The sequence below is a fragment of the Netta rufina genome (assembly GCF_964035555.1).
Source record: "Netta rufina genome assembly, chromosome: 13".
Classification (NCBI taxonomy): domain Eukaryota; kingdom Metazoa; phylum Chordata; class Aves; order Anseriformes; family Anatidae; genus Netta; species Netta rufina.
Window position 1 is genome coordinate 12,264,893 of NC_140136.1, and position 16,023 is coordinate 12,280,915.

Genomic DNA, 16,023 nt, shown 5'->3' on the forward strand with positions numbered 1-16,023 from the left:
ACTCCGTACCAAGTCCTCTGTACAGACCTTACAAACTCACCACGGCATGTCTGGGCCATGCTTTTAAAGAAAAGAAAATCAGTACAATTATGTCCCACATTCTTCTATGATTAGCATTTCTTGTAACTTTCCACTCAGATGAATCACTATGAGTGCAGTTTGGAGGAGCAAAACTTAGAACGAGTACAATTTCTATACTTTAAATCATTCCTCTTCATATTAAAAGTAGTGTAAATTAAAGGTTAGGAAACTGGAAAGCTTCCACAATTAGAGCACCTTAAACTAGTAGCACATCTGAAGTCCCTCCTCTCTGAGGGAAAAAACCACCAACCACAATTTCACACACAGGGGAGGAGGCTACTTTTCTAAACAGTCACTGATAAAGACTCTCAAATGCCACCCTCTAGCCACTGTAATCAGGGAAGGGAGGAAGAGCTATTCAAAAAAATAAGGAAAAAAAAAAAGAAAAAGCTGCGGTTTGAATCTTTCCTGAATTTAACTCCCTCTTTGGAGTGCTGGAACAGCCCCAGAGGGGACGGATTAGCAGGCAGGATGCAGGTGAGATCGCTGAGGCAGGAAATAAATCTGTTTGCCACACAGCTGCAGATCTAAAAGGGGTTGAGCATATGGGTCATTATCACGTGCAGTGCATTACACAAACAGGCAACCCAAACAGACCCATCCCTACAACAACTCCCTTCGGTAACATTTTGCACAGTGAAACGTAAGGCACAGAAACAAGAGGGAGTCTGGTGTCATGCTCCTGCCTTCCAGAATTATCCTTTTGCCCAGGCTGAGCACCTCAGCTCTCAAGCTTTTCTCAACCCTGTCCAAAAACCGAATCCGTGTCCTGCTGCAAAGCTTCCTTGCTGCCAAACAAACCTCCGATTCATGCCTAGGCACCAAAATCAGGCTTCTGTGTTTCTGTTGCATCAGCACGGGTTCGGTGCTTTTTAGATGCGAGTTTTTAAAAAAATGGGTTCTGAAACAAGTTGGAGAAGGTAAGTTAACATTTGGCACACGCTGAGCCTGACTGCTGAAGCTTTCCACCAGCGACACAACAGAGTTGTATCAGTGACACCACAACCTGCTTCGAATGCTGCGCCACGCAGCGCCCTGCGCAGCGAGCTCGGAATGGTTTGGAAGCAGAGGTGGCGGCTCTGTCATCCAGCGGGGCGAGCAAGTCAAACGCCAACGTGAAGACAGCCAATTTGTGCGCGGATTTACAGAGCTTTAATCCCGTCTCATCTCCGCATGCCAAATCATGTCTCAGTACAGCTTGTAAAGATTCAACAAGCACACGAGCCGCAGGACTTACGCGCCCTCCGCAGCAAGGGCGCAGGCGGGGCTGGTGCTGGTGCCACAGCTGCTACTTTTGCAGCCTCGTGGGAGTCTGCACACCCCCTGCTGCACGGCCAGCAACATCTGCAGCCCTGCCAAATATCATCAGCGCAGCCTTGGTGGCTGCAGCACCCTTTGCTGGGGCTCCCTCCCTTGCAGACTGCACCTGGGCGCTGCAGTTTCAGCCCCTCTGTCCCTGAGGCTTAACCTGGGTCGCCTCAAATGTTTCCACAGGGAGGTCAAACAGGATCGTGGTGCCGAGGCACACTCACAGCAGCAAAACAGCGCACCCCAAGGCTGGATCTTCTCTGTCTTTTTACTTCAGATGTTTTCTAAACAGTTCAAATTTGATGACAACTTTGGTAAACAAGTGAACAAAGGAGGAAAGAGATGTTCCTGTAAGCATCTGAAATGATTAATCGGGAGCTTCCAAGTTTGACTCCCACCTGGATGGCAGTTTTCCCCAAGGAGCTCGGTGTTGTCTGGAGAACCTGCCTGCAACCCAACAAGATCTAACCATTTTTTATTATTTTTGAGTTCTTGATGATGGGGTACTGACATCTCCCGAGATTAGCACAAGAAGCGTCTGCCCTTAAGCCTCAAAGTTTAAGTGAAGTGCCACAAACAACAAAGCAGGATGCTGTTCCTTCTTTCCCTTCAAATATGGTCAAACCTGAATTAATGCACTGTCTTTTAATGCTTGTAGGCCTGGTTGTTGACAGGCTCCTCTCTTACCGTGCCATTCCTTCCCTCAGACACCAGAGAACACATCCCACTTACCATGCGGAAGCTTAGCCAGTCCCGGTGGCAGTAAGGGAAGGTCCCATCCAGTTCTAGCGGCAGCTGGGAGCTGTCTATGTGCTTATGGAGGGATTTCATGGAGGTGAGAATCTCAAACTGCATGGGAATAGAAGAAATAAAAGCACATCGGCATTAGAGAAAAGGGCAGTGAGTGTTGGCATGGAGGAGGGGAAGGTTAACGAGAGACAGAGGTGTTTTTTTCCTTTATTTATCTTGCATAGAAACAAGGCACACTGTGTGTATCTGGAATATGAAGGAAAAAAACATCAATTCAATCTTCGAGCAGTTTGCTGCGCAGTTTTGTGGGCGAACCCTGAGGGAACGCAGGCCACAACACGTTGTTTTACCAAGCAGAACATCTGTGATGGAAGTCTGGCAGCAGCCAGCCTTCGCTGGAGCCAATACCTCCAAGTCTAAGCAGAGCAACTCCCTCCCATGCTCGCACGCTGGGTTGTGATTTGCATTTGTTTGGAGAGCCTGAGAGGTTAAATCCAGCCCCCAGCTTCTCCATCTCGCTTCCTGGAAAACCTCTGAGGTCTCCCTCTCGGAGAGCAGACTCTGCCCTACCCTCAGCTCTCCAGGCACCACAGCAGCTCTTCGCTCCAAGTCTTTCCTAGATTTTGACACTGATAACTCGCCTTCTGCGAGCCTGTAGCACCTCTCCAGAGCACGCTAGAGAAGCAGACAAGTGCTCCTGAAGGTATGTGGAAGCCAGCCCAGACACCAGGAGCTCAGGTGCAGACATTTAACCCCACACATACCCTGTGAAGTTTTCACCTCCTTATGAAATAGCGAGGATGCTTCCAATTCCTCCCCGTGTGACTTTATCAGCCTTTGCTGTTTCCTCCTACACACTTCGGAGCTGTTCAGCACTTTTAAATAACGCCTCCTGGAGCTCTGCCTGCATGCACACACCTGCACACCCCCTGTGCACTTCAAATTCTTTCACATGGGGGAAATGAGGAAGCGGACGAGGAGTGTTTACTGTTTGTTAGCCTTTCAGGGCAGCACACCACACGCAAACACGACGCTATTCCCAACGTTTTCATCCACAGGGAGGGCCTGGCTACTCTGAAACCTACAGGATTTTGTGGCAGGCACGGAATTTCAGTCCAGTCCTGCAGCTCCTAACAGGCTTGGTGCAGAGGGAGATGACTAAGAAGCAGCCTGATGCTCTGCTCGCTCACCACAGACAATGAGAGGCTGAAAGCCTGCGTTTCGTGTACAGCTGCAGAACACCAAGGCAGGTTTCCTTCTAGTGGGGGTGTTTGGTGCTGCTGAGATCAGCCTCCCCCCTCCGTTAGCGCCTTCTGTTCGTCTTCCCAAACCTTTTCAGCTGCAAAGGGAACCTGACACACACACACACTTCTCCTCTTCCCCCTCCTGCAGAAGTCTCTCAGCAGCTACGAGGAGAGGGAATGTGAGCTAGGCAAAAGCCTGCGAAGCAACAAGCACCTTCACAGGATGGAGCCCCAGATTTAGCGGAATGGGATCTCCTCCTGACCAACTATTTTCTCCCTTGTTAACAGAAGAACATGCAAATCATCTGCATTAGTGGTGCAGGACTCCTCCGTGCCCCTAGCACACCCCCTGCGTCTCAAGGGCCCCAGCAGCCTGCCATAATTACGGCACACACGTCGGTGATGGACTCAACGATAAGCACAGCCTGACAGAGATATGTTCAGCTCGCATAAACTTTACAGCCCTATAAATACCACACCCGTAATAGACCACAACCATAAAATAAAGAGAACTACAGAGATTTCATGTGAGAATAAACATGTGTGAGTGGACAGAGAACTCGCTGCCTGGAGTTAAACAGGAAATCAACGGCTCCCCAGCAAGCCCTGGACAAACGTTTCCATTACCTGTCCCGCTGCCGGCTTCTCCACCCGAAAAGTCAGATCTCTTTCAACAAGAAGCAGTACTCCATGAATACAGTGAGGATCCATGTCCTGAAAGAGAACAGAGTGCAAAACCATCACCTATCCATCCGGGATGCTAAGGAGAACGTACCATATCAGTTTTGTACAGGAGATTGCAATTTATCCTTCAAAGGCGTTGGGGAAGCCTGGAAGGCAGTCACCAGGAACAGGGGAGGCCATTCTGCAGAGCACCAGGGCTACGTCCTGAAGGTAGTTTGCTTCAGATCAACTAGTAATGCAATATTTAAGGAAGCAATGAAAGAGGTCAGGTCCTGGCTACACTAAAAAAATGCAGCCTTATACACCGGGACGTGTCGGGGGAGGAAAAAAAAATAACTAAAAGGAATTATGTGCAACGTCCAAGTTTTTTCTTGATAATTTCCCTGGTCGTTTCTCCTAACCGAAAGGAAGCTTTTTTCCACGCAGTGCCAAAAAATGTCATCTCCTCTTTACTCACTGCCAACTCACAATCAAGGACTCGCATCCTGTTGCTAGCGTTAAACCAACAGAAATTCCTATCTGGACATCCCAAGGGACGTCTGGCAGCTGTAGCTCAAACTCTGCGATCCAGGATCAGCTCTCCAATTACAGAAGCACTCTACAGGGAAGCGAGGAACAGGCAGAGAGCAACAGCAGGAACAGGGAAACGTAGCAGGAGCATTCAGACCACGGCGACAGGGCCCACTAGACACACAATGCCTGGAGCTGGGCAGCAAGGAGAAGCTGTCACTCCGTGTGATTAACTGAGAGCCACCCCATCTAAATGTCTCGGAGATGTCTTTTGCCTCTGCAAAGACCTCGGAACCTGTCCAGCAACAAATCCTTCTTGGTATCGCTCGAGCTGTAGGAAACCCGCACCATGGCAAGAAGGGAGCCCTGATTAAATAAATGTTCTAGCGCAGAGACAGGTGCCTATCGCCCCGCAGAGCCTGAGCTGCCCAGCGTGGCAATTAAGAAACAACGCCAGCACAACCCAATCCTGCAAGCACGGGCAGCAGCAGAGGTTGCAGAGCAAAGGAGAAGACGTTTCTCTGTAGTGCTAAGAGAGGATCCTTTTGAACAGGCAGGAAAAAGTCCCGGCTTGGAACACCTCCCCAAACAGGCAGAGGTTTCTCAGCCGTCTCAACTCCCTTTCATTCACACTTTCACTGTTATTTGAACACTGATCAAAAGGCCAAAAAGAATGTATTGCATAATTAGGCTGAATTAGGTAAAGACTAAAGCTCATCTGAAGAGAGCATGGGGAGACGTTGCAGCTGTGTGAGCAGCACTGAATTTGCCTAAAAGTACAGTAGGATGCAGCTCTAAATTTGTCTGCTCAAAAGTACCGAAGGATGAAAACCAGCCACAGTGCCAAGCCAGGTCATGACTCTAAAAATTAGAGAAATTTATTATTTCACAATCCCTCTTATATTCCAGCAGTCATGGGATGTGCAATCAGAGAGAGGATAAAGGTAGCGATGGTGTAACAGGGTTACCGCAGCCAAACGCTCATTTGCTTGTTTGTTGCTGCTGAAAATAGCAACTGAAAAACCATTCACAAGTTGAGCTGTCAGGGGAGAAGCCTGACAAGCTTTCCAGTCTAAGAGAAAGAAATATTTCCAGAAAAGTGAGGTATTTTTCACCATATTTGTTCTTTAAACGGCTGAAGAAAAGCCAGACTCATCCAGCCCTGAGGGATCCACCCGGGTGGACTCAAACAGTTCACAGAAGCTCTCTGGGACGCAGGCAGAGCTGGAAGCAGCAGGATGCTACCTGCAGCAGCTTTCCTGCAGGTTTTTGCCCAATCTCTTGCCTCCTCTGCTAACAAGACCAGAGCATTGGGAGCTTCCTGGTCTTTAACATCACACCAAGGCCCTCCGTACTGCTGAAGTAACAGGGCTTGGAAACACATCCCTCGAGAGCAAGGAGCACACAGAAATTTCCTGCTTTGAACTGCTACCGTACCCCTGGCTTCATGAACAGGCTTCTCCCCTCTGGTCCAGCACACAGACGCAGCAGGGTTAAGCTTCACACTGATGCACAAATCCTGCTCCAAAGCATCATTATGCAGCTTCCCACAGGAACAGGCACGATCTGTTCTTGCAGCACGTACGCGCTGCGCGCTTCCCTCCTCCTCCTCCGTACAGAGCTGCCGGAGCAGCTCCTAATTCTTCTCAGGTTAGCTGCAGCACTTTGTTCTGCCTCTGCTCCCAGTGCTCTCCGGGACAGAAAGACTGCCAGCAGTGCCCATATTCGAAAGAGGATGGGGAGGGAAGTCTTGCAGAAGACAACTGAAGGCAAAGAGGGTGAGAAGCTTTCACCAGCTTACGAGGTGGCTCTCCCAGCGCCGTAGGAAAGCTGCCTGCAGGCACCAGAAGTTGTCTATGGGCACTTAAAAATTCTATTCATGCGTTCATTCCAGAAAGATGGAAAATGGAAGAGGTGTTTCCTCAGCCTGACAGATACTGACCCAGAAACCTCTGGGATGAAAGACTTCCCTCCCCAGGGAGGCTCTGTAGGGTTAACAGACCCGAGAGCTGCAGCAGGAAGGGACTTGGCATTAGGTCATCTGATCGGTGCTTATCCACTGTGAAGTGCTCCTCACTGCTGAGTCAAGAGGAAAACATCCCTTCAGAACTGAAGGAGCAACCCTGGATCTCCACACCGAACAGATTCCACCCACATTTTCCCAGCAGGCTTCACAAAAGCCAGGTAAATAAAATCCTGTTGAAGCAGAGAGCAGAGCAGCAGAGAAATGAGCTCTCCAGGGGCAGTCTGCCAGGGATCAGAGATGTGTCAGGGATCAGAAAGGACCCCAAGGAGACATCAGTTCTGTGACCCTACAAGCACAGCACATTAACTGCGATCCCATATCCACTGCCCAGCGAACCTGGCTGCTCTCTAGAAAGCTTAGCTGCCTCGTAGTACTTACAGTCAGTTCCCTACACTTCTCTGCCCTTATTTCAGAGCAGGGGAGAGCAGTGTCGTGGGAACACAGGGGCAGACCAGGAGTAAATGCTCAGGATCCCCAAACGGCTCAGTGGAGCCAGGGGATTACCCCGGTGCCACAAGCAGGTGATGAGCCAGCCCGACAGGTCCTGTGTGCAGCCTGCCAGAGAGGCAGGGCAAGGAGCAGCACACCACAGGCAGAGTCATCAGCCTCCGTCAGTCACTGTTACCTGCAGCTCTAGCAACCCGTCTTGCAGCACATTACTCCCTGCTAGCTAACTGTTGCTCTACCCCATGCTCAGAGCCAACCTGCCGTCACGGCAGGATATTGCACAGGCAGTGCAAAACAAAAAAAAAGCTTTTCCTCCCTCACCGTTTCAGATGGGAAGCTCAGCGCTCGGAGCGCTTTATTCCTGCCGCTCTACGAGGCTGAGGACCCAGCAGTGGTCCGAAAGCACACTTTGTTTTAACACCTCGCTGATTTCCAAATCACCCCCCTAAAACACAACCTTGCAACCTACGTGGAAATGCTCAGAAGCCCAAACAAGCCCACTGCCACGTGGGCACAGCATAAAAGAGAAGATGCACGCCTGGCACCTCTGCAGGACTGAGCAGGCAGCAGATAACTCCTTGCCCCCAGAGAGCGAGCGCACTGATACAGCTCCCGGCTCCACCCAGCCCAGGAAGCAGCAGGACAGAGCTCTGACTCAGCCCCAGCTCTCAGATGTGGCACCGAAGCACATAAACCAGAGACACCAGCCTCATTAAAACGTTGCCCCGTTCCAGTTTGCAGAGCTTGAGCCCTGGGAGACCTGAGCTCTGATTTAAAAGGAACACCTGCTTCAACAAGATTAGTCATCGCTGCAACCCAGCATCTCCTCTGGCTTTCTAATAACAGCAGCCAGAAGTGATCTGGGAGCAGGGGCAACGCAACCCACTCGTTTTCCCAGTGATTGATAGAAAGCCTTTGACCTGGAGCAGTCTAGAGTTACAGCACGTCCGATTCCCATCGCTCAGCAGCAGCCACATCACCAGCTGCATGTGCTCTTCCACCTGGCCTGACAAGCGGTGCCCTTCCCCTCCCTCTGCAGTGCTGCTCCTCCTCCCTTCCCTGCGGCAGCAACAATCCCTGCGTATTTCACGCGGCCTCTCCACGCACAATTCGTGAGAGCATTTCGACTTGGGAACGGTTCTCAGCAGAGATGGAAGCCACACTGGACGGATGTTCTCTGATTTCCTCGATTTTTTTTTGCTTTGGCTGCAGCCTGGTGAGCCCAGCTCGTCCTCCTAAGACAGGGCTGGGTGCCTGACTCCACCTCCCAGAGCCAGCTGGCAGATGGAGACGCACAGCAGTCGGAGGTGGAACATCCAACCGAGACAGCAAGCCCAGTTGTGTTCCTTTGTCCCAGCCCAAGGCTCACCTGCAAGATGCTGAAGGCCTTGAAGAGCGCAGGCACCGGCGAGCAGCGACGAGCATCCACAAGGACAGTCAGACCCAAAGCCTGGCACTCGGGTCTGCAAGGACAGAGAAAAAGAGGGAACGTTGGTCAACAGAAGTCAACCAGACTTCCACAACCCTTGCAGATCCTCCCTCCCTCTCAGCTTGGGGGCCTGGCCTTCCAGCACCACGTCACAAGGCTGCATCGTGGAGCTGCTGCACGACTGCATCACAGCTCTCAGATTTAGCTCTCTGAGCTAACAAAGAACAGCAACAACAGGTCGGGTCCATGGCAATGCACAAAAACATCCAGAACACACCTAACTCCATCCACACATGCGCAAGGTGCACACACAATAGCCAAGATGCTTGCTGAGCACAAGGATCTCCAGCAGGAGATCCCCACCTGTACCATTTTGGGACTGCCTGGAGCAGCTTCCTGGGCCAACAGGACCCGGATCCATTCCCCGCCACAGCTCCCACACCCCACAAGACAAGCAGACGTGGCAGCAGCTGCCCCTGTCAGCCCCCGAGTGCCACGAACCTTGGGATGCTGTGCAAGTACAGGAGGAGGCGAACAAGCTCAGTGGTGTTGCAGTGGGGGTTTAACCAGACCGTGTTCCTCGTCGTGATTATCGCCACTGCACGTCCCGATTTATCTCTGGTACCTGTAAAGGGAGGGGAAAAGAAAAAAAAAAATCATTTAAGGATGTAAAACAGAGCCTGGTTCCAGGTATGAACGCCTCATTCCCCTGCTGCCAACCTCATCACCTTCCTGGGAAAGCTGCACGGAGCTAGGGACAGTCTGTGCTGCACATCGTGGTGGGCTGTAAACACACTTCTGGAGTATCCAAACGTTGCCCCAGAGTGAATTAGCTGAGCTTTGCTTGTCCTTCTCTCAGGGCAGCATTAAATTTGGCCTGCTCTCTTCTACCCAACCTCACATTCCTCACCAAATTTGGCGGAAGCTGGCGAATGATCACGCAACCTTTGGAGAAGAGCAAGAATCTCAAGCTCAAGATAAACGACCTCACACCCACTTGTGTTCCAGCATCACACAGGACCCCAAACTGTCCATCACGGCCACATCCTCTGCCCACCTCCCGTTTCTGTCCTGCCAAAAGGCAGACGGGGATGGAAGAGGGACAAAACGTGGCCCAAACCCAGGTGCAGCCAGGTGAGAGAACTCCCCAAACTAAGTAAGGAGATGAAAGGAGCAGGCGGGCACGCAGCTTTGGAGGCCCAGAGCTGCCTCTGCCCGTGGAGAAGCAGCAAGGCCGCGGAGCGAGCGCGGTCAGGCGAGAGCGCCCTGAGCTGGCGCCCCACCAGGAAGGTAAGGGAGCTGCAGAACGGCCGGGACCACACCTCTATTGTGTGAAAAGTAATTCACAAAAACAGAAGGCATTTCCTGTCATACAAATGGAATGAGATAGGGGAAAAATTTCCCAAGCACGAGACAAAAACAAAGGCCTAGGGAAAGCAAAGCCTCTCTCCCTCTTCTGAGCTCCCCGGGAGGTGACAGCCCCGGACCACTTCTCTCCTCATCCTCAGGAGGTGTGAGCTGAGAGGTCCTGGGGGTGCAGGTGGACAGCCCCAAGCACCAAACGCTGTCCTGGTGTGAGCCCAGCCTGCTGCTAGGACGTGAGTTGAGCGAGGGCCACAGGCACAGATGGGCAGTGCTGGCAGCCGGGCCGTCTGCCGCCCGGCTTTCTGACAGCAGGGCCAAAAGCTCTCTGCTGGTCTGTGTGATTCGGGAGCAGTCGTAGCACTCCTGAAACACCGCATTGTCAGAGCTGGAGAGGAATTAGGAAAAGCTTACAGCTCGCTTCCTAAGCTAAGGGGTTCATCAGCAAATTAGAAAAGCAAAGCAGTCAGTTACAGGCATAATGGCATGATGACCAGTCTCAGTAAAAGCCTCCTTGCACTGAAGCATCCTCTTCTGTCCCTCAGGGAGGCTGGGCATCACCAGAACTTGATTAAACCTCTAATTAGCACATAGGAGCCTAGGAAGTTACCTGACTAGGTCAAAAAAGCAACAGCCACCACGGCTAGGTCTCTGACAGTGACACAACCAGATGATTCAGGAGCAGAATACCAGCATGAAACGCTCCTGAAAGGAAAATTTCTTACCAATTCCATCACCTCCTCGTCTATTAATCACTCCTTACTCTCTGCCTGTCATAAAACCTATCCTTTCTAAAGTAATTATCATATCATTACCGATGTCTAACCTGTAGCATTTAACTGAGTGCTGCACGCGTTCCCTCGGGGGTCTCCTTTTGGATTTCAGCGGGCAGTCCTCGGGGAGAGCCGGCACGTACGGCTTCCGCAGGGAACGTCCCTCCTCTCGGAGGCCAAAGCTCCCTCGGAGGCGGCACCAAGCCCAAACCTCATTTCTTCCACGCACTTCAAAAGCACAGCCCTTCACCCCGCATCTGAAGGCATCTGACGTAACGTTTGTTAAGATTCCTCCCATACAGCACAACGCTGGAGCAGCACATCATGCAAGCGAGCTTCTTCTGCAGCAACAGCCACGGGTTCTGCTATGAACCCCGGATTTTTTTGGCTGGCATACACACCGTGGAAGTGTCCAAGCTGAATAACAAACCTACCTACCTACCTACCAGAGCTAAGTTACGTGCTTGCAGGTGCTGTGACTCTGCCCTGCACTTGGTTTCTCACCCCACTGTTGCCCAGAAGACTGGAGAAGCCCTATTTCCCTTTTCTCCTTCTGACACAAAAGGTGTTTTTTTGACATTATGCTCAATCCCCTTATGAGATTAACAAAGCTTCCAGCCTCCCACCATGGGGCTTCCCCTTCAGCTGCAGCAAGGCGCTGCCTCCCTCTGCTGCGCCACCTCTGGACGTCAGAACACCCCGAGCTATTTGGGAGGCATCACCAAGCAGGCAGAGGCAAAACCCCTCTTAACCTGACTGGTCCTTCCCTCCTCTTTACACATCTGGGGGCAAAATTGGCTTTGCAGCCCCAGCACCGAGAGAGAGTGCCACTCTGCTGCTTTTCTGCTCTCCTTCCCAGCACCCCCACAGCTCTGCCTGGCCTCTCCTCCACTCTCAGGGCAATTTTCAAGTCATGAATGCCTCCCAAGCTAGCAAAATGCAGCTCTCTCCCTGAACCATGCTGGATAAGAGGAAGCAAACCCACGGGGGTGCTGAAGCAGATGCTGCCCAACGGTTGTTTCTCACTGGAGAGGTAGATCTCACTTCCTCTGTTTAGATTAATGTTTAGTTAAACACAAAGACTTCTTGTTTGGGCCCTGTGCTCCAAGAGATCCTGGCTGCTCTGTCCAACAGCCTGGGCTCTGTTTACCGCTCTGCCAATCTTTGTCCCATCCAGAAGAAGTTTTATCCGCAGCAATTTGCTGTCTGCTGCCATATCAGATACAACCAGTGAATAATGTTTGACCTACCCCTGATCTCAGCAGAACAATTCTGGGAAGTCCTCCCCTTGATAGCTAGTTTTGTCATCTGCTATTCAGCTACGCTATCGTTCATCCCACATGTTGCTCATCCACGCTGCATGGGGATATTCCTTTCAACGCCGTGCGTCACGAAATCAAACGTATTGTAGAAATCTCTTCTCCCCTGGCAGCTACGCTTAATCAACCCAACTTCTAATTACCGAAATAAAACTGGTTTTACGAGAGCCCTGTCAAATAGCATCTTCGACACTCTCGTCCTTTAATTATCTACCGAGTGAATCAAGTTCCTATTGTTGTGACCGGGCCTGATGTCAGGCCCACCAGCCCGTCATTAGCTGCATCCTCACTCTCCTCGTTTTGCTATGAGCCCACAGATCCGGCACGTCTGACTCACGCACGCTTTGTTCATGTTTTAAGACTCTTTGGAGCAAGTTAACATGACTTTCATGGGAGGGAAGTCCTACTTCCTGCCCTTCCCATTCAGAAGCTTTACAGAATTGCTTCTGGAGAGGCTCGGGGTGAAAGGAGCGGGACTGGCACCGCGCTGCAGCCCTGAAAACGCGGCACGGCTGCTCTGCCCTGCCACAGCCCCGCTGCCCAGACGCGTCGTGGCTCGGCTACTCACCTGGCAGGCAGGCAACCCCGCTCCTCAGCACCTCTGGGTTCACATCCTTGACTATGGAAGGCGCAGGCCGGCCACCCCAGGCGGCCCCAGAAGCCGGGGATTTGGGGGGAACAGCAGCTGTTGAGGTTTCCTCCGGGGCGCAGACCTTACCCGCCGGCTTCGACGCGGCCGTGCCAGTCACTTCTTTTGCCGTCTCTGCCCCTTCCAGCACCATCCCTGGAAGAGAAGCAGCAGGCAGAAGCTCAAGCACAGCTCCACCCAAAAGGGCCCAGGTAAATCCCCGACTGGGGAGGGAGGGAGGGACGTGCCCCCCAGCCCCAGCGCCCCGCAGCTCCTCCAGTCCTCGTGCCAGCAGCACGCCTGCTCCAAAACCAGTTGGAACACGAACGCTCCAGCGATTCCAGCAAGGAAAAAAAAAAAAAAGGAGCAGTTTATCATCAAGTTTGCAAGTTATAAAAACTCACTTCAGATCAAGATTCTTGTACTCAAACCTGCTTCTAAAGGTACCGTACCGAGCCGTATGTGTCTGCTGGCAGCCCCGAAGTCTGGAGCAGTGCGAGCCCCTGGCTGGGCTCCAGCAGCTCGAGCACACCGAGGCGATAAGCCAGCTCCTGCCAGGGAGAGCTGCTCCACCAGAGCAGAGTGACTCCCCCGACACCGCTTGCAGATTGCTTCTTGAAAAGGCAAAGCCAACCCAAGGCTGACAAATCAGCTGGGAATTAGCCAGCCAAGAGACCTCGTTCGGCTCTCCCAGAGTTTTTTAATTAACAGATAATGTGAAAGGCAAAAACCTATTTTAAGCCCTGAAGAAGGGAACGAGTGGCCCCATCAGCTCGGTTCGGGGACTGGAGAAAACACTTCCCATCCCTGACACTTCGGCTCGGAAAACAACTGATCACTTTCATCTGATTCCGAGCTTAATCTTAATTACTGCGCACAAAGTAACGCCAGCTTTCCCCTCTTTTTGGGTTTCAATTTTCATGGAAAGGCGGATGGAGAGAAGAAGTCTACCTACTACGGAAGAAGCATTATTCCCCATTTCCCAGCACGCTAAGAATTAAACGCCAGCAACATGTCTTTGGGATCCGAGGTCCACAGCCAGGCTGTCCTACTGTTTGGCAGAGGGATTCCCTGGAGACAAAAGGCTACATTTCACTGCAACCCAAGGCACTTCGATATCTCCCAACAAAACCCCCCCTCTCCTTATGGAAATGAAAGAGTGGCGTATTTATGTGCTCGCTATGAAGTCACGCGTCTTAATTGCTACGTGAAATTGGCTCAAACCATCCTGCTGCATCAACAATGCTGACACTTGACTCAGTTTATTTACCAACAGATTCCAATACTTCATTAAAGAGCAGGACGAGGAACAAAGCAGTCCTTGAAGTGGCTTTCAATACAAGTTTTAGCAGCGGAGGAGATTTACAGGTTGAGGCTCAGCCCCAACTGCTTCCAAAATTGCCCAAGTGGGTAAGAGAAGTGCCCCAAGCAGCGCGGCTCGCTGGGTAAAAATACCCAGCGTGGGGGGGAAGCCAGAAGGGGCTCCAGGGTTGTGCTCCAGAGCCACAAGGGCTCGCTGCAGAGCCCCGGTAATCTCAGGGAGCACCCCAGGACCCAGCCTGGCGCCTGCTGCGTTTGGCCACGTAAGCTGTGCTGATGGCTCCAGGCCTCTGCGCCACTCCGGGACACATCGGGGCTCAGTTCTGCTCCTGACACCTCCTCAGCCTCAGTTTTCCTGTAATACAAGGGCTCACTCGCTTTGGACAACGCTTCCAGATCTTCCTTTGGGGGTGTTTCCAAGGGGCGCAGATCCCCCGTGACTGGGGTAGCACCAAGGCAAATAAATCACACCCCAAATGTTTCATGTTAAGGGCCGGCTGAGGGGGGGAGAACATCTCAGGGAGCAGTAGGGCCCACCAGCAAGCTCACAGGCTGCTTGCAGCCAAGGAATTTGCACTAAATGCAGAAAGCCTGCAAAGAGAACCAGCGGGTGACACTTGAAGACAAGAAAGGGAGCACGGCTGCGTTGAAGGAACCACACCAGGCAAGAGAAAGACACAACTGCATAGGGCAGCCCTGCCTCAGAGCTCTCCTCAGAAGCGAGCAGCAGCTCCCCGAACCCAGAGGGCTTTTGTTCAGCCCACCAGAGACGGCCCCGGGGCGCAGGGGGAGCTGCAGACCCCACCTGTCCCGGAGCAGGCCCGAGCTCAGCGCGCTCCCTGCGATCCGGGGCGGAGGCACTTGCTGAAGCGGAAATTGTCGAATGCGGAGGATTACATCAAAAAGCAAATGGAGAACTGGGCCGTCTGAATTTGCCGTGTTTGCAGGTTCCACCTTTCCCCGAGGTTAAGGAAGCGGTAGAGGATGATTTGCTTGCGTGCATTTCAAAGAGACATTAGCATTTTTCCTGCAAACTGCCCCGGCACCCATCTCATCTATGCTAACACCACGTAGCAACACGGAGCGGGGCTGGAACGCCCCAGCAGGTGCTGCCGAGTATGCCCCAGCCTGACTTCTCAGCTGATTTCTTGAAGATCAAGTTATTTTCCACCCCTAAATATAGGATTTCTTTTCCTGAGCTGCAAAGGTTGAAAATTCGCTTCCATTTAGAGTCAGTCTTTAGGGCAAAGCAGCAGTCAGATATTCTGTATATGGAACCAGCGATATTTTAAGCCACCGACTCAAAATGGGCCACGTTTGCCTCAAAAGCTTTCTAAGCCAGGCCACGTTTGTGCAGAAAACAAGCTCAGGTTGTGAACGGGAGTGGGAGGAAGGGGAGAGAGTTGAGGGATCAGGAGAAATCTGCAGACACAGCAAAGTCGGATGCCCCAGTTCTGGAAGCGTTTTCTGATACAATCACCAGCGCCTGCTTTAACGCGCGAGCTGACAAAGACCCCCCAGAGAACAAACCCTGTGGCTGCCCGCCGAGGTGTGAGCTGGGATCCGAACGGGGCCAGCAGCACTTAGGAACTGGCTTGGTTGTTATTTATAGGGCGAGATAAGCACCGTCTGCAGTCGCAGCAGCAAAAGGACCCTGACACGAGCCGGTGACCGAGGACCCAACGCGCCCACGGACTGAGCGCCTGCGAGAGGAAAGCGCTTTTGTAGGACCGAGCCCGGGACGTTTGCTTCACTTTGTAATTTTATCTCTGAATTATCTTATTATGATGTCTGTGAGGGTTTAAAGGGGCTAGATAAAGGGAGATGAATAACTCGTTTGGATCTCAAAGTAATCTAACGTAATTGAATAGATTAAACTTAAACACTGTAGCTGGAACTGTAAGAAGAAATACTCCCAGTGCTAACGGGTACTTCAGCTGCCCTATGCCCTACACAGTTGTTTGGGGACTTTCTAATAATTTAGGTTTTTTCTTTTGTTGTGCAGACTCGGCTAAGTCTTTTTCATGGCAGTGCCACAGCTTGACACCATCAGAATCAGGCCACAAGCACACCGCTGATTTCAGCCAAATCCCCAGAAACGTTTAAATTGTCTCACTACAAACAAGCTCCACACGTGCCCCG

General features: G+C 51.7%; 1 protein-coding gene across 4 annotated transcripts in view; it reads right to left on the bottom strand.

Moving 5' to 3' along the window:
- Positions 1 to 16,023, bottom strand: part of PLEKHG4 (pleckstrin homology and RhoGEF domain containing G4) — a 77,924-nt gene that overhangs the window by 38,917 nt on the left and 22,984 nt on the right. For all 4 annotated transcript variants that reach the window (XM_084294751.1, XM_084294752.1, XM_084294753.1 and 1 more), the window contains exons 4-8: positions 12,502 to 12,717; positions 8,981 to 9,104; positions 8,420 to 8,513; positions 4,011 to 4,097; positions 2,122 to 2,238 (exon numbers count right to left, since the gene is read on the bottom strand). In XM_084294751.1, the coding sequence (XP_084150877.1) occupies positions 2,122 to 2,238; positions 4,011 to 4,097; positions 8,420 to 8,513; positions 8,981 to 9,104; positions 12,502 to 12,717 (638 nt within the window). The remainder of the gene's footprint in view (positions 1 to 2,121; positions 2,239 to 4,010; positions 4,098 to 8,419; positions 8,514 to 8,980; positions 9,105 to 12,501; positions 12,718 to 16,023) is intronic.